General features: G+C 44.8%; 1 protein-coding gene across 1 annotated transcript in view; it reads left to right on the forward strand.

Annotated features, from left to right (window-relative positions):
* The window catches only part of IGSF21 (immunoglobin superfamily member 21), a gene marked incomplete at both ends in the record, with an annotated part of 182,422 nt that overhangs the window by 91,518 nt on the left and 68,404 nt on the right, over positions 1–22,500 (forward strand). Inside the window, one exon of the mRNA XM_081341258.1 lies at positions 4,879–4,991. Coding sequence (XP_081197384.1) covers positions 4,879–4,991 — 113 coding nt within the window. The remainder of the gene's footprint in view (positions 1–4,878; positions 4,992–22,500) is intronic.

Genomic DNA, 22,500 nt, shown 5'->3' on the forward strand with positions numbered 1-22,500 from the left:
TCCCCTCCTCCTCCTCCTCCTCGCCTTCTCCTTCTCCTTCTCCTTTCTTTTTTTTGTCCTTGCTGGTGCTGATGACAGGATTCGAAGTAAAAAAATTATCAGGAGGTGAAATATACAATAATATGTTACAATTATCATTTCTGAGCATGTTTGAAGCCAAGCTATATGTTCTGGATTTTCCGTTACACCCCAAAAAGCACGGATGTTCGATCGCTTACATTCGTTCGAACTGGCTTCCTGTGATTAAAAAAGTTGCCTTTGAAGCGTGATGCACATTGTCCTCACTTAACAACAATCTCATTCGGCAACCATTCAACCTTCCAAGAGCACTATGAAGAGACATTTACGACCGATCCTTCAACGAACAGCCACTGCAGTGTCCTCTGTGGTCATAGGATTGCAAAACTGGCACGCATTTACCGTCCCAGAATGCCGTTGGGTGTTCTTCACCACCAGCTTCTGAGTCGTGTGATGCCACGATTAATGGCCACCGGCGATTTGCTGAACGACTGCAGCAGAACTGAAATAGGCTCTTACAGTTATGTGATGTTTTATTGAAACGTGTTGCTTAGTGACAGCAGCCGGTCCCGGTAGCCATTGTAAAATGAGGATTGCTGTATTGAGAGCGGATACATGCAAGAGAATGGACAGAAGTCGGCCTCTTTCCCTCCTTGGGGAACGACGGCGCATCCTGTTGGCATCCTGGCTGGCATTTGGCTGGCATCCGTGCACCAGATAAAACTGTTCCCCCTCCAATCCCGAGGAAGGAAGTCTCTTACAAGCAGTGCTTCCATGTGGATGAGGCTCAGATGGAAAAGAAGAACCTTATTTTGCAAAAAAAAAATCTTCTAAGGAACGGCTGAAGGTCTACCGATATATTTATTTTGCGGTCCCCGATCCTCACGGATTTTACCTGCCTTCTCTGATTAAGAAGTATTGCTCTTACCCTTGATGTTTTTAATTTGTTCTTAACAGCACGGACAACTAATCAAAGCTGACAGCTTACATTGTGTCTTGCAAGTGTTTTTATCTGGGCCTGTATTCCTGATTAGCTGGAGTTCCGTCAAAATGCCGAGGCGGTAAAAGAAGGCTGAAAATGTCTGGGGTGGAAAAAAAAGAAGTAGTGGAATCGGTTTCTCAGAAACTCTTCCTTTAACCTAGTTTAGGTTTGAGTTGAACCATGGATTGTCTCGGCACTAGACTCCTGCAAAACATCCCAGTTAGCTCAGAGCCAAAAAAAAAAGAAATATATATTTAAACATGCAGATAGCCATTAGGTGGCGGCAGTAAAGAGATAATGGACACTCAAACTCTTTGTTGCCATCTGGTGGTCACCTGGATACCTGCAGCTCGGGTTCAACAGATTTCTTGTCCCGATTGCTTCCTTATTTCTATTGCCTCTCTTCTGCCCCATCAAGATTTGCCTTCTGTTGGGAATAACAATTCTCCCTGCGCCAGTTTTGTAGGAAGTCACGAAGAAATCGTGTCTGCGTGTCACAAGCAGACCTTTGCAGATTCTGATCATCTCAACATTGAGGTGCTTTGTTTAGGCAGACATGGAGAAAGCCATTTTTACAAAAAAGAGGATTGCATTTAGGAGATACTGCCATCTGTCAGACGTGGTGTAAGAGGACTCCTGCTTGGACTAGATGGCCTACAAGGTCCCTCCCAACTCTGTTGTTCTGTTCTATTCTATTCTATTCTGTTCTATTCCTTTCTGTTCTGTTCTATTCTATTCTATTTTGCATTCTATTCTATTCTATTCCGTTCCGTTCATATTCTATTCTATTCTATTCATTCTAGTCTATTCTATTCCATTCTCTATTTTCTATTCTATTCTATTCTATTCTATTCTATTCTATTCTATTCTATTCTATTCTATTCTATTCTATTCTATTCTATTCTATTCTATTCTATTCTATTCTATTCTATTCTATTCTATTCTATTCTATTCTATTCTATTCTATTTTCTGTCCTATCCTATCCTATCCTATCCTATCCTATCCTATCCTATCCTATTCTATTCTATTCTATTCTATTTTCTGTCCTATCCTATCCTATCCTATCCTATCCTATCCTATCCTATCCTATCCTATCCTTCTATTCTATTCCTATTCTATTCTTCATTCCTCCTATTATTCTATTCTATTCTATTCTATTCTATTCTATTCTATTCTATTCTATTCTATTCTATTCTATTCTATTCTATTCTATTCTATTCTATTCTATTCTATTCTATTCTATTCTATTTATTCCATTCTATTCCATTCCATTCCATTCCATTCCATTCTATTCCGTTCTCTATTTTCTATTCTATTCTATTTTAATTCTATTCTATTCTAATTCCATCCCATCCCATCCCAATCTAGTCTAGTCTAGTCTATTCATTCTATTCTATTCTATTCCATTCTCTATTTTCTATTCTGTTCCATCCCATCCATCAGTTGCATCCTAAGAAGATGGTTATTTTAATAATGGCGTCCCTGATATTCCCTCCTTCACGAACGCAGGTGAGCTTCTTGGATAGGAAGGACCTTCAGGGGGTCTTGTCAGCACGCCCCTCTTTTTTGCAGTACCCTCTTTTCCTAATTCTGCCCCTTCCTTCTCTGCAGCGTGCGATTGTGTCTCCGTTATCCCCTCTCTGCATGACAGTTCCATTAAGACATTATTTACATCTCTCTGTGATATGCTGCAGTGTTATTTCCTTCGGCGTGGAGATAAAATTGTATGTGAAGAGAGTTGGCGTGCAAATAAGCCCTGTTCAGCTCCCATCATGGATAACGGAGACAAGAGGTGCAATTTAGTTTTCAAAGGGGCGATGAGAGAGATTTGGGTCCAAAAGGGCCTGGTCCATGCTGAGAGTCGTAATGGCAAAAGTTGGGCTCTGTTTTCTGTTCTCTGGCAAATTTCTGCCTTTGCGTGGCCCTGGAGACGTGCAACCAGATCCTCTTTCTCCCTCTAGGACAGGGGCCTCCAAAGTTGGCAAGTTGTGGACTTCAACTTGTGGACTTCAACTCGCTGGCTTGAACTGCTGGCTGGGGAATTCTGGGACTTGAAGTCCAGAAGTCTTAAAGTTGCAAATAAGCCATGCTCCAGGATCTGCTTTGGAAACGGGACAGGTTAGACCAGGGTTAGGCAGCCTTGGCTCTTTTATGACTCGTGGACGTCAACTCCCAGAATTCCTGAGCCAGCGTGGGGGAACTATGGCCCCTTCATGACTCGTGGACTTCAACTCCCAGAATTCCTGAGCCAGCGTGGGGGAACTATGGCCCCTTCATGACTCGTGGACTTCAACTCCCAGAATTCCTGAGCCAGCGTGGGGGAACTATGGCCCCTTCATGACTCGTAGACTTCAACTCCCAGAATTCCTCAGCCAGTGTGGGGGAACTGTGACCCCTTCATGACTTGTAGACTTCTCGCCACAATGACTTTGCTGGTCGCAAATTGGGATCCCGTGACCCTGGGATGTTGCAGTTGCCAAGCATCCAAATTTTGATCCCTTGTCCGTGGGGATGCTGCAACTGTTGTAAGTATGAGGACCGGTTGTGAGTGACTTTTTTCAGCACCGTTGTAACATTGGACGGTCGCTAAATGAACCATTGTAAGTCGAGGACTGCCTGCGTTGTATTACAAACTCCACCGCTTGACCATAACCAATTTGCTTGGAGAAATCCCAGCATCGGTGGCCCTTGACATACGACCACCGTTGAGTCCACAATTTCTGTCGCTAAGTGAGACTTTTGTTACGTGAGTTTTGCCCCATTTTAAAGCTTTCCTTGCCACAGTCTTTAAGTAAATCACTGCGGTTGGCAAGTGAGTAACAGGGTTGTTAAGTGAGTCTGGCTTCCTCACGGACTTTGCTTGTCAGAAGGTCGCAAAAGGGGATCACGTGACACTGCGGCCGTCATAAATACGAGTCAGTTGCCAAGCGCCTGAATTTCGATCACGTGACCGTTGGGGATGTTGCAACAGTCGAAAAACGGTCATATGTCCCCTTGTAACTTTGAGTGGTCACTAAATGAATTCTTGCTCATACTGCCTAAACTTTTAATCTTTTGCTGTTGATTTTGACTTTACGCAAAAAAAATAATAATATTACAAACTCTAAATCAGAGTCTGTTGGTTCTGGATATCTGGATGAGTTAAAGTCCAATAGTTTTGTAATTTATTTATTTATATATATATATTCCATTTGTATACCACCCAATCCATGCAGACTCACGGCAGTTAACAGGACAGCGAACAAAGCAAACGTCCACAAACGGATTAAAAAACGTTCGCAGAGGAGTAAAATTACAAAATAGCCAGTTTGCTAATCCAATATCCAGAAATGCACTGCTAATTCTAATCCTTGGTGATAATCATAATAATAACAATAAAAATAAATAAAAAATAAAAAATAAAGCCAAATCAAATCGTAACGTGCCATGCGCTGCTGACAGGAAAGGACGCAGATAAAAAGCAATTTTAAATAATCCTTGAGCGAAATTTAAGAAAAGAAGATGACAAAATATTATTTGTAAGGAGTCAGGACATCCTGAAAAGAAGGGGAAAGCTCAAAATGTGTGTGTGTGCGTGTGTGTGTGTTTTAATGCTTTACAGCACACAGGATTTGCAGCTGAGCGTTCAGAATTAATAAATAAAAATACAGGACTCAACCGAATCAATTTTTACTCCTTTTTCCCCCCCCCCATTTAACACAACACGAAATGCCCGTTTTCACCGTGATGTGCCCGTGATGTGCTCAGCTCTTGCTGTTCTCCTTGCAGCCTTCTCCAGGATAAGAGAGAGGGACCATCTGGAGGTCCCTCAGATCCAGGAAACCCATCAGAAAATGCTTCGTAACTGACTTCCTTCTTTCTTCTCTCTGCTTTTTAGGCTACCTCACGGTCAGTATTGAACCTCTTCCGCCGGTGGTGGTGGGCGACGCCGTGACCCTGAAGTGCAACTTCAAGACCGACGGCAGGATGAGAGAAATCGTCTGGTATCGGGTGAGTTGCTTTGTCTTCTCAAGAGGCCCACGGTTGGCCCAAAGGTCCTCCGCCCGGCGCGAGGACTCCTGGCTCCGACAGCAGTAGCAATAGCCCTTAGACGTATATGCCGCTTCACAGCACTTTTACAGCCCTCCCTTAAGGGGTTGACAGAGTCAGCCTGTTGCCCCCCCCCCCCAAACAATCTGGGTCCTCATTGTACCGACCTCAGAAGGATGGAAGGCTGAGTCAAACTTGAGCCGGCCAGGATCGAACTGCTGGCTGTGGGCAGAGTCAGCCTGCAATCCTGCATTCTAACAACAGGGAGGGAGGGAGGGAGGGAAGGAAGGAAGGAAGGAAGGAAGGAAGGAAGGAAGGAAAAAAGAAAGAAAGAAAGAAAGAAAGAAAGAAAGAAAGAAAGAAAGAAAAAGAAAGAAAAGAAAGAAAGAAAGAAAGAAAGAAAGAAAAAGAAAGAAAGAAAGAAAGAAAGAAAGAAAGAAAGAAAGAAAGAAAGAAAGAAAGAAAGAAAGAAAGAGGAATAAATGGAGTCTTGTGCGCAAAGGCTTCCCCCCACCCCCCAAAAAATCATCAACTTTCTCTTTTTCTTTGCATCCTTGCTAGAAAGTAAGAATTAATAAACTCAGTTCTATTTGCACACACCACCCCCCAGGAAAATAACTGGGTTAATTTTCTGTATTCTACTTTTTCTATATTCTATTCTGTTCTGTTCCATTCCTTTCCATTCCATTCAATCTTTCTTCTATTCTATTCTATTCTATTCTATTCTATTCTATTCTATTCTATTCTATTCTATTCTATTCTATTCTATTCCATTCCATTCCATTCCATTCCATTCCATTCCATTCCATTCCATTCCATTCCATTCTATTCTATTCTATTCTATTCTATTCTATTCTATTCTATTCTATTCTATTCTATTCTATTCTTTATTCCTTGAATTCTATTCTATTCTATTCTATTCTATTCTATTCTATTCTATTCTATTCTATTCTATTCTATTCTATTCTATTCTATTCTATTCTATTCTATTCTATTCTACCCTTTCTGTTAGAATGTTTGCCTCCTTTTAACATACGATGGAATTATCTGGCTGACACACCCCAGAACACACACGTAAATTGTCCTGTGTCTATTAACAATCTGTGTCAATACAGTTTAGTTCTGGATCACCTGAATGAAGTCAGAAGGAGCCTTATCTGCAAGCCCATTAAATTTTCGGGTTGTGGAGGGAATTGAAAACCTGTCTGAGTATTTGATTGCCATTCAGCCTTAACTCTTGCCCTGTGATGATTTATTTGGCCAACCTTGAAAAAAATGAGGGGCAGGGGGGAAATTGTTGTTCTGTATCTTATCTTTTTGCCTCTAGCAATATATATATATATATATATATATATATATATATATATATATATATATATATATATATATATATATATATATATATGTATGTATGTATATGTGTGTGTGTGTGTGTGTGTGTGTAATTTTTTTTTAAAATAGTTAAGCATTTAACATATATATATATATATATATATATATATATATATATATATATATATATATATATATATATATTAGAATGCAGTTGCATTCTTGCTGACACTGTGCGCAAGGTCATTTCTTCAAAAATGGAAAGGTTTTCAAGATGCTTCAATCTGGAAATAACTCAATCACAACCGCTGTCAGATCAAAATGGCAAAATTGGAGCAATTGTGTGAATTCAAAGGAGGTTTTAGCTGATTTGTGCACCCCTAATGCTGGTGTGCAAAAAAAAAAAAAGGTTTGGGCCGAATTAGGCGTTTATTCAGCATTTCTTTAATCTGCCCGTTGACAGAAGTGTTCTGGAGAGATGATAAGGATACATACGGCCGTAACAGCCGCAGAATGCATATACATACATACATAGATACATATACACACACACACAGACACACACATATATATAAATATAAATATAAATAGAGATTGCTAAATGAGAAACAGGAATTGAGTATAAAAGCCATCACGTCTTTGGAACGGCCCCCGCTTAATTTCTCCAAAGGAAAGCCCTTTTTCCGATGGAAAAGGGATCTGACAAACCCAAGTGAGACATCAGTTGTTTCGATTAAAAAAAAAGAATAAAGAGGACTGTTGCACAATGAGAATGTCTGTTAGGCAAAAAAAGGTTGGCCTTCTTCTCTAGACTAGGGGTCCCCAATCTGTGGGCTGGCCAGTGTGCGTGTGTGTGTGTGTGTGTGCGCGCGCGGACCCAGAGCCCAACTCGCCCAAGCGTCATGGGTGTCTGTGGCCCCACTCCTTCGAGCGTCGTCACGGGTGCTGGCGGCCCCACTCGCCCGCGTGTTGAGGGTGTTTGCAACCCCACTTGTGCGTCGTCGCAAGTGGCTCTGCACCCCCACTCGTGTGAGTGTCATGCGCGCTCGGGGGCCCGCTCACGCGAGCAACAAGTGTTCGTGCGTGCTCACATATGCACATGTATGTGTTTCCCCCCACTCCGCTGCCCCCCCACTCCAGGCCACCAGGCCCTCTAGACTCCTTTGGGGGGAAAATGGAGTGTTGAGAGTTGAAACACACACACACACACACACACACACACACACACACACACACACCAAATTGATGCAGCCAAGCGAAATCAGACTTCAAAGTTCTTAAGTCCTCACTGGTCAACGCCAGGTCGAGGGCCAAGGTAACATGAAAGGCTACCACACCAGTTACAAAAGAAAGAATTAAGTGTTGTGGCATTACCCCTGAAGGGGAATTTTCACACCAGCTGTGAAATATCAATCTAAGTTGTGAACTTAAGCAGCGGAGAAGAGAAGGAACAAAGAAGCGGAGAGGATGCAAAATGTATTTGGCATTCAGATTGACTTCCTCTCTGTTTCCCCGCGCTCTCTGCGTGACTCGGGCGAGTTTGTGGTTGTGATAGAAAATACAAACCGCCCCGATGCAAAAACCATCGGAGGGAAAGGAGAGGTTCTTTGAGTGTCTTAAGACACAACGACATCTAAGGAGACGAAGCTCGGGAGGTCCACCACAACTTGGCCTGATCTCAGATTAACAGAGATGGAAGGGACCTTGGAGGTCTTCTACTGTAGTCCAACCCCCTCCCCCAGAAGCTGTGAGTGCTCCAACACTGGAAGTCTTTAAGAAGAGACCGGACAGCCCTTTGTCCGAAATGGTATAGGGTTTCCTGCCTGAGCAGGGGGTTGGACTAGATGACCTCCAAGGTCCCTTCCAACTTTTATTATTATTATTATTATAAAACTTTGATTCATAAAACACGAACCTCAGTCAACTGAACACTCAAACTGACTGGTGCTAATGGTTGACCCGGGTTGCTGCCAGCATCCTAGCTGTATCAACCAGGTATCTCCTTAAAATGTAAGATGTTCCGAGTAGCACCGTGGTTTTTTTTTCGTAGCTTTGCTGGAGTTATTGCAGGAAGCTGCAATTTCTTGATGTACTTTGCAAAGTTTTTGGACATAGTTCCCAGTGCCCCGATGACAGTGGGTGTCACTGTTACACGTTTCTTCTCCTTCTCCTTCTCCTTCTCCTTCTCCTTTTCCTTCTCCTTCTCCTTCTCCTTCTTCTTCTTCTCCTCCTCCTCCTCCTCCTCCTCCTTCTCCTTCTCCTCCTCCTCCTCCTTCTTCTTCTTCTCCTTCTCTTTTTCCTTCTCCTTCTCCTTCTCCTCCTTCTTCTTCATCATCATCATCATCATCATCATCATTATTATTACCACCACCTCCAAGGTGCCTTCCAACTGTGTTATTCATTGAAAGGCAGCAGATAAAAGATACTGGATGCAGGGCATCAGAAATACCATAGGAGGCCATTATGAGCCAGCTTGTGGTGGCTTCTTCACACAGAATATCCTCATCACGGGCTATCATGGCTAGGAAAGAACATCAGACATTTTTCCATGCGCCTTTCCAAGGACAATCTCTGTGGTCCATAAACCTGGCCCGTTCTAATCGCTGCAGTGCCGCTTTAAAATTGTTTGTAAAGCCAACTTAGCGAGGAACTCATTTATGGAGCATTGGGTAGCTCTATAAATTTGTCTTAATAAATAAATTGAATCTTCTTGTCTACGTATATGGTCCATGCAGCAACTCGGATTTACATCCGTGGCCTTTTGCGAAAGATGGAAAGTTTGCCGGAGATCATGTATAGTATATAGAGCCTTAAACAGTCGCCTCATTAAAAGTGAAAGCCAAAAAAAATAATAATGATAATAATAAAAAATTAAAATACCGCCAGCCCTGTTTGCAGAACTGTGAATTGAAGGTGATAATTAAGAGCTGCAGTGTTTAATAGATTACCCGGATGGGTTAATGGATTGGACAACGCTTTGGAGAGATGAAAAAGGGGTCAGGTCTTTATTTTATTTTATTTTTTTTATTTTATTTTTTTGCAGAAACGGTGCATTGTTTTCATATCCATTTTGCAAATCTTGAACTTCCTTAGAGGAGATATTCTTTCATTTGTCTGGCTGAGGGACAGCGGCAGTACATGCGATATTATTTCCAAGAAGGCATTAGAAATTATGGGGCATACCTCCTTCTCTTATTTCTTAACCAACTCGATGCAAATTTCAGCAAGAATTTAATTAAGGTCTGATTTAAACTTCCCATCGCTAATAGTAATAAAAGAGACCTGTTGAAAGTGAGAGTTGCGTTGCTGGGTGAATAAATTGACACACTTAATGTGTGAAGGATAAAAAGAAACATTTTTTTTTAAAAAAGTGTCTCTTCGCTCCTGTGTAGTTGTGTGGATACTGTGGTATATTCAGGGATGGAGAGCTTGGAAGAGATTTGCAAGCCTGTTGCCATCTCCTTCTTGTGTGTCTGTGTGACGCCCCAGTTGAGTGAGGGTGCAAATTTTGAATTGGCGCATCTGTTCCCAAAGTCACCAGCTCTAGGATTGCCAATCTGCAACATTCCACTCCTGGTGGTCTCCCATCCATTGACTTCATTGACCCCCATCCTATCTCTTGTCCTTCACATAAGAGTGTGTCCCCAACGCCCCCCCTCCCACTATGCCTATCCATCCTTTTCCTCCACTCTGTTGCTGTTTTCAGTAATACTGGATTAGTCTGTCTGTCTATCTATCGATCTATCAATCTATCTATCTATCTATCTATCTATCTATCTATCTATCTATCTATCTATCTATCTATCTATCAAATATATCTGTCTATCTGTGTGTCTATCCATCATCTGTCTGTCTGTCTGTCTGTCTATCTATCTATCTATCTATCTATCTATCTATCTATCTATCTATCTATCTATCTATCTATCTATCTATCAAATATATCTGTCTATCTGTGTGTCTATCCATCATCTGTCTATCCTATCTATCTATCTATCTATCTATCTATCTATCTATCTATCTATCTATCTATCTATCTATCTATCTATCTATCTATCTATCTATCTATCTATCTATCAAATATGTCTGTCTGTCTCTATCAAATATATCTATCTGTCTGTGTCTATCATCTGTCTATCTATCAAATATGTCTGTCTGTATCTATTTATCAAATATATCTGGCTATCAGTGTCTGTCTATCATCTGTCCATCAAATATATCTGGCTATCAAATATATCTGTCTGTCTGTCTGTCTATCTATCTATCTATCTATCTATCTATCTATCTATCTATCTATCTATCTATCTATCATCTATCAAATATGTCTGCCTGTCTGTATCTATCTATTTATCTATCTATCAAATATATCTGGCTGTCAGTGTCTGTCTATCATCTGTCTGTCCATCAAATATATCTTTCTCTATCAAATATATCAGTCTGTCTATCCATCTATCAAATATGTCTGTCTGTCTGTCTGTCTGTATCTATCAAATATGTCTGTCTGTCTGTCTGTCTGTCTGTCTGTCTGTCTGTCTATCTATCTATCTATCTATCTATCTATCTATCTATCTATCTATCTATCTATCTATCTATCTATCTTATCTAATATGTCTGTCTGTCTGTCTGTCTGTCAGTCTTCTTGTCCCTGGGGTGCGGGGTGGGACATACTTTCTGTTCTGCATAAGCCTTTTCTGGTTTGGAAAGGCATTGCCACCCAGCAGTTAAGGTGAGCGGATGTGGCACACCTATGACGTGCCCTTCCTGCGTGTTTGCGTGAGCGCCGTTTTGGCTACCTTCGAGGCCACAGTTGAGCGAGGGTGCAAGGGAGGGAAAGGAGAGCAGGCTGAGTGGAGAAAAGAGGAGAGGCCCATCCGAACGCGGATGGTTCCCTATTTTTTTAATCTGGGAACAAAAGGGAAAGGAAAGGGATGGGAAAAAAAAACCCAACCTTTCGGATGAAACAGGCGTCTTAGCTGCCTCCCCGCTCTCTCCTTCTCCTTCCTCGGGAGCACGCCGGCCAGCCCAGCTTGGAAGGGGCCAATTAGGAGGTCCTGAGCTTTCCTTAAGGGATGCGGTGGCTCAGTGGGTTAGGACGCTGAGCTTGTCGATCAGAAGGTCGGCAGTTTGGCGGGTCGAATCCCGAGTGCCGCATAGCAGAGTGAGCGCCTGTTACTCGTCCCAGCTTCTGCCAACCTAGCAGTTCGAAAGCATGTAAAAATGCAAGTAGAAAAATAGGGACCACTCCGGTGGGAAGGTAACAGCGTTCCGTGCGCCTTTGGCGTCTAGTCATGCCGGCCACATGACCACGGAGACGTCCTCGGACAAGCGCTGGCTCTTCGGCTTTGAAACGGAGATGAGCACCGGCCCCTAGAGTCGGAAACGACTAGCACGCGTGTGCGGGGGAACCTTTACCTTTACCTTTACCGAGCTTTCCTTGCTGCCAGGTGGGTGCCCGATGTTCCCACCAAGGGCAAACCTCGGAATTAAAAGTAGGAGCCGATTTAACCTGTGCCAAGGAAGCAGATGGCGAGTGCTGTGCTGTGTTTGGCCACAGGTGGGAAATTGCATTTTTGAACGTTTGAGCCAGGCTGGGTGAATATTTTGTTTAGAACCCACTACGTGCAGGGAATAGCTTGCCTTGTCCTTCCTTCCTTCCTTCCTTCCTTCCTTCCTTCCTTCCTTCCTTCCTTCCTTCCTTCCTTCCTTCCTTCCTCCTTCCCTTCCTTCCTTCCTCTTTCCCTCTCTCCCTCTCCTCCATCCATCCATCCATCACCTTCCTTCCTTCCTTCCTTCCTTCCTTCCTTCCTTCCTTCCTTCCTTCCTCCCTCTCATCCATCCATCCATCCATCACCTCCCTCCCTCCCTCCCTCCCTCCCTCCATCCATCCATTACCTTTCTTCCTCTCTCCCTCCCTCTCTTCCTTCCTTCCGAATTGTCATTTCCTTGGGTCTGAGTTCTGATGGCTTCACGCATTGAGGGTAGTGAGTTCTAATTCTGAACTGTTAGTGGGACCTCTTCTTTTATTCCCTGCTTCAGTTGAGCCAACTCTGTGCTATCGTGGACTTGTTCCAGTCTCCCAGTTTTTTTTTTTTAAAAAGGCATTAAATTAAAGAAAATGCCATTTCGGGAAGTATTATTTCAACTCTCTTGGTGTTAGCCTGTTTCATTATATGGTGGGCACTTGTCTTCATCCTTTGTACACCATCCTGCAACCCAGAGCAAAGTGAAATATTTAAAATAATGGTGTGATCCTCTCTGCATTTAGTGAGAATGCTCTCTCTCTCTCTCTCTCTCTCTCTCTCTCTCTCTCTCTCTCTCTCTCTCTCCCTCCCTCCCTCCCTCCCTCCCTCCCTCCCTCTCTCTCTCTCTCTCTCTCTCTCTCTCTCTCTCTCTCTCTCTCTTTTTGGCTGTTGCTTCTAAGTTGATTCTCCCGGTTCACCAAGGAACGTAATTCATTTTTTCCCCCTTAAGAGATAGAATCCTTTGTAGTTGGAACAGCTCAATTTCATTATCAAGTCTCACCACTATTCTGCAGTTTGCAGAAATATCTCTTCATTCCCAGGAGAGGAAAGTCTATCAGGGTATTTTTATTTTTTGTTTTTTGGTGGGGGGGTGCGTTGTTGGCGCAGTCCCATCTAACAGTGTTCTCACCTCTTGCACGGAGGATGCAGCGGCTGTGTCTCCATGATAGCATCTTGGTGGGCACAGACACGATTCACCAAACAGAGTTGGGTTTGTAGATGGCTTAAGCTCCATCTGACAGTTCGTTCCAAGGGAATTTGGAAGAGGATGCTCAACATTTCAATCAGATCTCTTCCCCCAAAGTGAGGAGAGGAGAGGAGGGGAGGGGAGGGGAGGGGAGGGGAAAGGAAAGGAGAGGAGAGGAATTGAGAGGAGAGGAGAGGGAGGGAAGGGAGAGGAGAACAGAGGAGAGGAATTGAGAGGAGAGGAGAGGGAGGGAAGGGAGAGGAGAACAGAGGAGAGGAATTGAGAGGAGAGGAGAGGGAGGGAAGGGAGAGGAATTGAGAGGAGAGGAGAGGAAGGAGACAAGAGGAGAGGAAGGGAGAGGGAGGAAAGGGAGAGGAGAGGAATTGAGAGGAAGGGAGAGGAGAGGAATTGAGAGGAGAGGAGAAGGAGGGAAGGGACAGGAGAGGAGAGGAGAGGAGAGGAGAGGAGGAGAATGGGAGGGACGGAGAAGAGGAGAGGAGAGGGAGGGAAGGGAGAGGAATTGAGAGGAGAGGAGAGGAAGGAGACAAGAGGAGAGGAATGGAGAGGGAGGGAAGGGAGAGGAGAGGAGAGGAATGGAGAGGGAGGGAAGGGAGAGGAGAGGAGAGGAGAGGAATGGAGAGGAATGGAGAGGAGAAGGAGGGAAGGGAGAGGAGGAGAATGGAGAGAAGAGAAGAGAAGAGAAGAGAAGAGAAGAGAAGGAGAAGAAAAGAGGGAAGGAGAATGGGAGGGAGAGAAAAGAAGGAAACGGGGAGAGAGAAAAGGGGAGGGGAAGCAGAAGAGAAGAAGAGACTTACTCTGTGTATCCCTTCTGCGTTGCACCATGGAGCTTTTCAGTGGGGTGTGGTGGTGATTTGGTTCAGCGAAGGTCACTAGGCTGGGCTTCAAACCATCAACTTCCCTGGCCTTTGACTCTGAAGTCCCTGGACCTCAACCTATTGAGAGTTGAAGCTGTCCTGGATGACTTCTTCTTCCTATGAAGACATTTACAATCTGGGACGATTGATTTGCGAGCGCCCCATAAAAGCTGTCGAGCGCCCCATTCTATTCTATTCTATTCTATTCTTTATTCCTTCAATTCTATTCTATTCCATCTCTCTATTCTATTCTATTCTATTCTATTCTATTCTATTCTATTCTATTCTATTCTATTCTATTCTATTCTATTCTATTCTATTCTATTCTATTCTATTCTATTCTATTCTATTCTATTCTATTCTATTCTATTCTATTCTATGCCCTTCAGGGGGTCTGGGATGGATGCCAGCATATTGGCATGAGCTTCTGCAAACTCCTGGCACCAAGGAAGGGTCTTGGCCAAGGACAACAGGCAGCAGGCAGGGTCTTACAGCTCTCTTCCTTTGTGAAACTCGGTGGCACGCACGATGCCAACCTTAGCTTGCCTGCTGATTTCAAACATTGTTTGCTGGTCTTCTTTAACCTCGTGGACATTTTGTGTGAGAGATGGTTAAGCTAAAGCTTTTTAAAAAAACAAACAACCCCCCCCCCTGACTTTTGTCATATTGATGTTTCCCATTAAAATAATCCGGCCATCGTATTAAGAGCTGCTGGGCAGAAACTCAATTTGGAGAAGGGATTCAGAGGCGGTTTAATTGAATCTTCAGATCTAATCAACTTTACAAATCGAATGGGATGCAAACGGATACCTCTAATCAATTTGGAGCGCAGGAATGCTTCAGAATCACGTCAGATTGATTTTCCTAATTGATTCAAATTGTCGAATCAGAGCGATTTTTTTTCCAAATTAAATCAATGATACAAATAAGGTTTGGCCCAACAAGGCTCGGATGTAGAGAGTATTCAGATCCTGGAGCAACACGAGAGAAGAATTTAGAAGGATTTTAATTTTTTTAGCTGAGTCCTACCCGTAATAGCATCTCTTTTTTCCCCCTCCCCACCTCCACCGGCTTCTAAAAACCAGCAATATCAGCGCAATCCAGCTGAGATTGGCTGGAAGACTCATCTATGACTCAAAAGACAATTTTGAACGCTTGCCTTGTTAAAACCGAGCCTTTTCTCTGAGTATCTGTCCTCCGTCTGGGGGATGGAAGAGTTCTGGGCTAGCTCGCAGCCTTCCAAAATGGTCATCCATATTGATGGATGGGTGGATGGATTATTTATTAAACAAACTGACATAGCTGCCCATGTACCAGAAGACACTCGGAGCAGCAAACACACAAAAGCGCAACGCAACGAGAACGCCCCTTCCAACAATAAACAAGGTGGAAGCTCTGATAAAATTTTATTTTATTTTATTTTAATTTTTTTACTAGCCGCCCTGTGCCAGCTGTACCAACTTCCCGGGCCTGGGGGAAAGCTGACTTGGGGCCATCCCAATTGAGGTGAGGCTGTTGCTAAAGCAGGAGCCAAGGTCTTCTTTTTTTGAAGGACCACCAGGACCTTGCGAGGATCCAGAACGTGCCCTCCATGCCAGATCTAGAAGGATTAGCAGGAGCCACGGAAACAGGTCCTGCAAAGTACTGTTTTGGACCCGCTGAAGGATAGGAGCAACTCTTAGTGATAAACATCCATCAAACATTCCAGGAGGTCAAAAAAAGCTAACGCAATCAATCCTTGGTTGTATAATAACAGAGGCACAGAATCAAAATCACATGAAGTATAAGTACTGCTTATACTTCCACACCTGGAATACTCCATCCAGTTGTGGTCACCGCGCTACAAAAAAAGATGTTGAGACTTTGGGAAAAGTTCAGAGAAGAGCAGCTCAGATGATTAAAGGCCTGGAGACCAAAATATCTGAAGAACAGCTGCAGAATTTGGGTTTGACTAGTCCAGGGGTAGGCAACCTCGGCTCTTTTATGACTCATGGACTTCAACTCCCAGAATTCCTGAGTCAGCTGACTACCCCTAAAGGTAAAGGTTCCCCCGCACATGCGTGCTAGTCGTTTCCGACTCTAGGGGCCAGTGCTCATCTCCGTTTCAAAGCCGAAGAGCCAGCGCTTGTCCGAGGACGTCTCCATGGTCATGTGGCCGGCATGACTAGATGCCAAAGGCGCACGGAACAATGTTACCTTCCTACCATAGTGGTCCCTATTTTTCTACTTGCATTTTCACGTGCTTTCGAACTGCTAGGTTGGCAGAAGCTGGGACGAGTAACAGGCGCTCACTCTGTTACACGGCACTCGGGATTCGACCTGCCAAACTGCCGACCTCCTGATCGACAAGCTCAGCGTCCTAACCCCCCCCCAAAAAAGAAGAATTAGGGGGGACATGATAGCAGTATTCCAGTATTTGAGGGGCTGCCACAAACAAGAGGGGGGTGTCAAATTATTCTCCAAAGCACCAGAGGGCAGGACAAGAAACAACGGGTGGAAACTAATCAAGGAGAGAAGCAACCTGGAATTAAGGAGAACAGTGACGACAAATAACCAGTGGAACAGGTTGCCACCAGAAGTTGCAAGTGCTCCCATCACTGGAGGCTTTCAAGAAGAGACTGGATAGCCACTTGTCCAAAATGGTACAGGCGCTCCTGCTTGAGCAAGGGGTTGGACTAGAAGACCTTCAAGGTCCCTTCCAGCTCTCTTCGGATTGATTGAAACCATACCTTTCCGAACAAATGGAGTTAAAGGATCCTTTTTTACTCGGAAGACTAAGTTGAGGCAGGTCTGACATCCACGTTCGTTTAGAGTTTGGGCTTTGGGTTACGCAGGAAAAAAAGAAAAATTTGTTTTGCTTCCTTGGCAATGCTTACGGTCCCCGTTTTGTTGCATGTCACGCTCGGGGTGATGGTGTCTCTCGGCTGTGAGCTGAGATTTAACAGCATCCGAGCCCAAACAAAGAGCTGAGTTGGCTTCGGAGGGCAAGCCGGATCCAGAAATTGGCCTGAGATGGCCTCACAGCTACCCGCAGAGAAGAAAGGGGAAAAAAATTAATTGCAAAACATGCCGGCTTTGAAGCTGTGGGTTTCTTGGCTCAGGAAGGCTGTTGGCACGGTGCAACCAAGATGTTGAGGCCGGCAAGAACCGCTCTGCAGATTTCCGAGCCGTGAAAATCTTCGCGAGCTCTTTGGCCGAAATACTCCGACAGAAGGCGTGGGTTGTGTTTGCGAGCCTCTTGTGATCCCCTTTTAAGGGTTCTTTTTTTTTTTTGCAAAGAAAAGAGGATTACATAAGGAGAGGGCTTGCGTGTCATGTGTCCTTACAATGCCAGAGATAGGCCGGAGTGGTTAATATACACAGGGATGGCCTTGTCAGCCAGGCATGTCAGCTTTCCTGTAGGATTTGGAGATGGACTCCGAAATGGAACATAGAACATAGAAGAACAGAGCTGCAAGGGACCTTGGAGGTCTTCTAGTCCAACCCCCCCCTTGCTCAGGCAGGAAACCCTTCACCATTTCAGACAAATGGCTGTCCAGTCTCTTCTTAAAAACTTCCAGTGTTGGAGCGCTCCAGTTGTTCCATTGGTTGATTGCTCTCAGCGTTAGGAAGTTTCTCCTTAGTTCCAGGTTGCTTCTCTCCTTGATGAGTTCCCATCCGTTGCTTCTTGTCCTGCCTTCAGGCGCTTTGGACAATAGCTTGACTCCCTCTTCTTTGGGGCGGCCCCTGAGAGATTGGAAGACTGCTATCATGTCCCCCCACTCCCCGTCCTTCTCTCCTTGGTTAGATCCATCCATCGTTTCTGGCCTTGCCTTTTGGTGCTTTGGAAAATAGTTTTACCTCCTCATCTTTGTAGGAACCCCTCAAACATTGGAACGCTGCTATGATGTCTCCCCTACTCCTCCTCTTCATTAAACTAGACATAGTCAATTCCTGCAACCGTTCTTCGTATGTTTTAGCCTCCAGCCCTCTAATCATTCTTGTTGTTAAATGATGTCCATTAGAATTGGGCAGAGACTTGAATTTGATAGGATTTGACGTGGAGGCTGCCAGGAACTCCTCTATCAAATATCGGCAACAGCTTCAACTAAATTCCTCTTTTTGCCATGATCCTGCACTGGGAAAACTTGCTGTCTCTTGCAGTTGTTCCATGCACACCCACGCAAGTTTCAAATTAAACTTGGCACTTCGGATCCCCGCGGAGCTTTGCTTTATACAAACCACAAATGGGAGATCTGCCGTGGTTTGGCTCTGAACAGGCGCAGCTTTTGGGAGAGAAAATGAAATAAAGAATTTTAAGGAACATAACTTACAGATTTTTTCCCCCCTTCAGATCAGGAGATCCCGGTTTTCCTTTTTAGTCGTAATAATATGGAATCGTGTTATTGTTAAGATCTCCTTTATTTATCTATCATGTGGCACGGTGTTTCTCAACCGCGGCAACTGGAAGATACGTGGACTTCAGTTCCCAGAAGTCCACGCACCTTCAAGCTGCCACGGTTGAGAAAAACTGGTGTGGCACATTCACCTCCCGTTTCAGTAAAAAATGCGAGAGATAAAATTACAAAATCTAAAATCTAAAAATATTATAAACGTATGTCTAAATTACAGGCGTCATTTTTATTTTTATTTTTTTGCTTCGTTTGTCGCAGCCAGGAAATCCGCAAAGTCTCCATGGTAGAACCTCTGTCCCTGTATGTTGGCTAGTTTGTTTTTCATCCCCACAGTCACAATTGGCTTGATGGCGCTTGGCCCCACTTACGGAGGGCGTTTGCATTTCTATCGTGGCCACTGCAAATTGGGTTCAGTGTTGTCCACATTGCACGACGCTGGTCGAATCCGAACCCAAAGCGCCTGAAGGACGGACAAGACGCAACGGATGGAAACTCATCAAGGAGAAGAGCAACCTGGAACTAAGGAGAAACTTCCTGACACTTAGAAGAATTAACCAGTGGAACAACCTGCCTCCAGAAGTTGTGAACGCTCCAACACTGGAAGTTTTTAAGAAGAGACTGGACAGCCATTTGTCTGAAACGGTGTAGGGTTTCCTGACTGACCAGGGGGCTGGACTAGACGACCTCCAAGGTCCCTTCCAACACTTGTTATTCTGTAATTGTATAATCCCAGATCAAATCAACCAGTGAAACAACTTGCCTCCAGATGTTGTGGGTGCTCTTTATCACTGGAGGTTTTGAAGAAGAAACCGGACACTTGTCCGGAATGATGTAGGGCTTCCTGCTTGAGCAAAGGGTTGGACTAGAAGACCTCTAAGGTCCCTTCCAACTCTGTTATTCTCTTATTCCGTTAAATCCAGATGGTTTTTCCAAGATCAAGGCAAACTTTGATGTTATGGGTGTGGGGGGTGGCAGTTTTCTATACAACGCTAGACAGTTAGAACAATTAACCAGTAGAACCACCTGCCTCCAGAAGTGGTGAATGCTCCAACACTGGAAGTTTTTAAGAAGAGACTGGACAGGCACTTGTCTGAGCAGGGGGTTGGACTAGATGACCTCCAAGGTCCCTTCCAACAACAACTTCTTCTTCTTCTTCTATTATTATTATTATTATTATTATTATTATTATTATTATTATTATTATTATTATTATTATTATTATTATTATTATTATTTTCTACAGAAAGCCAAGCAGATTTAGCTATCCCTTCTTCTGCCTTTAAGCTGTGTTGAGCCTGGAGTTGGACTAGCCCAGGGGTCTTCAAACTTGGCCCTTTGATGACTTGTGGACTTCAACTCCCAGAATTCCTCAGCCAGGCACGCGTGCCTGGCTGAGGAATTCTGGGAGTTGAAGTCCACAAGTCATCAAAGGTCCCTTCAAGCCTTAGGACGATTCTCTCCTTCTTCCCTCTTGTCTCTTTGTCCACCGTTCAGCTCCCGTGGACGATCCCGTTGGATAACCGCCTAATTTGATCAGCCTCTGCCTCTGCCCTCCTTCCCAAGCTGCTCTTTTAGCACCTTAATTAATTAATTTTGGGTGCTTCTTCGAGCAGCTTCTTCAGGCCTGCCAAACCGTTCACGTCTTTCCCCGCTTGGGGTGAACCTTGACATCCTTCTCGTCTTTTGAATAAGCAAAGTCCCGTCCTCGCCGCCAGGAGCCCGTTTTTTGACGGTAGGATTCACACCTGGAAGAGGAAGGGGGGATGCTGACTACCTCCTGGTTGGATATTTATGTAAAGCAGGGTGCCAGAGATCTCGTCAGCTAATTAAGCTGCCGTCCCTGACGGCAGCGATGTTCTTTCTTGGCCCGGCAGTTGTCAACCTCTTTCACCGCGCCCGCGCGCGAGAAGGAAACAGCTTTGCTTCAGTGAGCGGAAAACATCAGGCGAGATGTACAAAGGGTTGATGAATTACACATGCTGCCTCACTCTCAAAGATGTCCTGATCAAGTCTGACAAGCCGGAATTCCTGCCGGGAACCAGACTGCTCTTGCCCATTAAGAAGAAAGAGACATTAAAATCCTGCTCCGAGACTTGGTAGAGGTTTCCAGAGGCTACGGAGAAGGGATGGTCCTGTGTGGTCATCTCCACGTAGGTTGGAGATGCAATCCACCAGTCAGAAGGGACCTTGGAGGTCTTCTAGTCCAGCCCCCTGCTCAAGCAGGAGATCCTGTACCAGGGGTGGGGGGGACCTTGGCTGTTTTATGACTCGTGGATTTTAACTCCCAGAATTCCTTAGCCAGCTTGGGGAAACTATGGCCCCCTCATGACTCGTGGACTTCAACTCTCAGAATTCCTCAGCCAGCGTGGGGGAACTATGGCCGCCTCATGACTGGTGGACTTCAACTCCCAGAATTCCTGAGCCAGCATGGGGGAACTATGGCCCCTTCATGACTGGTGGACTTCAACTCCCAGAATTCCTGAGCCAGCATGGGGGAACTAAGGCCGCCTTATGACTGGTGGACTTCAACTCCCAGAATTCCTGAGCCAGCGTGGGGGAACTATGGCCGCCTTATGACTGGTGGACTTCAACTCCCAGAATTCCTGAGCCAGCATGGGGGAACTATGGCCCCCTTCATGACTCGTGGACTTCAACTCCCAGAATTCCTGAGCCAGCATGGGGGAACTATGGCCCCTTCATGACTCGTGGACTTCAACTCCCAGAATTCCTGAGCCAGCATGGGGGAACTATGGCCCCTTCATGACTTGTGGACTTCAACTCCCAGAATTCCTGAGCCAGCATGGGGGAACTATGGTCCCTTCATGAGTGGTGGACTTCAACTCCCAGAATTCCTCAGCCAGCCTGGCTCAGCTTGGAAACCTCCCCCTTTCCCCTCAGCGTGGCTGGCTCAGGAATTCTGGGAGTTGAAGTCCAGCAGTCATAAAAGAGCCAAGGTTCCCCAGCCCTGCTCTATACACCATTCCAGACAAGTGGCTGTGCAGTCTTTTCTTCAAAATCTCCAGCGGTGAAGCCTCTGGAGAGGCAAGCGGTTCCACTGGTTAATTGTCCTCGCTGCTAGGATGTTTCTCCTGACATCTAGGTTGCTTCTCTCCTTCGTTAGTTTCCACCCATGGCTTCTCGCCTTGCTTTCTGGTGCTTTAGACACCCCCCTCCTCTTCTTTGTGGCAGCCCCTCAAATACTGAAATATTTCAATCATCTCCGCCCTGGTCCTCTTTTTCTCTAGACTGGTCCGTACCCAAATCCTGCAGCCGTTCTTCATACGTTTTTCTCTCCCGGCCTTTAAATCATCTCAGTTGCTCTGTTTTGCACTTTTTCCAGTGTCTCGCCATCTTTTTCGTAACGTGGTGACCAAAGCCGGACGCAGTGTCCCAGGCGTTTTATAAAGCGGTTGTACACTTCTTTCCCCAGCATGGTGGTGGCGATCACAGAGGGACTCTGGAGATCCCTTCTGACGTTCTTGGAATGGGTGCAGAGGCCCATCAAGATCCCTCACTTTATCAGCCTCTGAAGAGCTTCCCTCCTTCCCTCGTGGAGCATCTGTGTGTCTATGTCAGAATCCATTTATATCACATTCATAAATGTATGTTTAAAACATTATCCCCCCCCCATGGATTCTGCCATCTCCCGAGGAAGGAGGAGCGGATGTGGATTCAGCCTGCCTTAGGTTATTTCAAAGACCAAGGGAAACCTTTTGAACTGGGGGGAACAAAAGGGAGGGTTAGAGAAGAGGGCTTCTGGCCTGTGTCTTCATTTAAATCTGTAGAGGAAGAAGGCAATAACCATAAAGATTCGAAGTTCCTTTTTTCCCAGGAAAGGGATGACACGAAGTAAAAATGATGAGGGGCTGACCAAATGGGGTTGAGGGAAGGCGGGGTTGAACCAGGAACCCTTTATAAAGTTTCAGTTTGTAAAACAATACTAAGTCCTGTCTTGTGTTTCCACAACCCAGCATGTCCTAGTAAAAATTCCTTTTGGACTCCAAGAGTTTTTGTTTTCCTAAGACGTGGATTGGGGTGGGTCCTGACAAGTCTACCTTCCTGATCTTTCTCTTAAATTTAAGGCCGGGCAGTTTCGTCTCCTCCGGTTATATCCGCAGGCTTTGTTTCTCTCCTGTCAGACTGCAGATCGATAAGTAAAGAGAT

Source organism: Vipera berus, assembly GCF_964194415.1.
Source record: "Vipera berus genome assembly, chromosome: 17".
NCBI lineage: Eukaryota > Metazoa > Chordata > Lepidosauria > Squamata > Viperidae > Vipera > Vipera berus.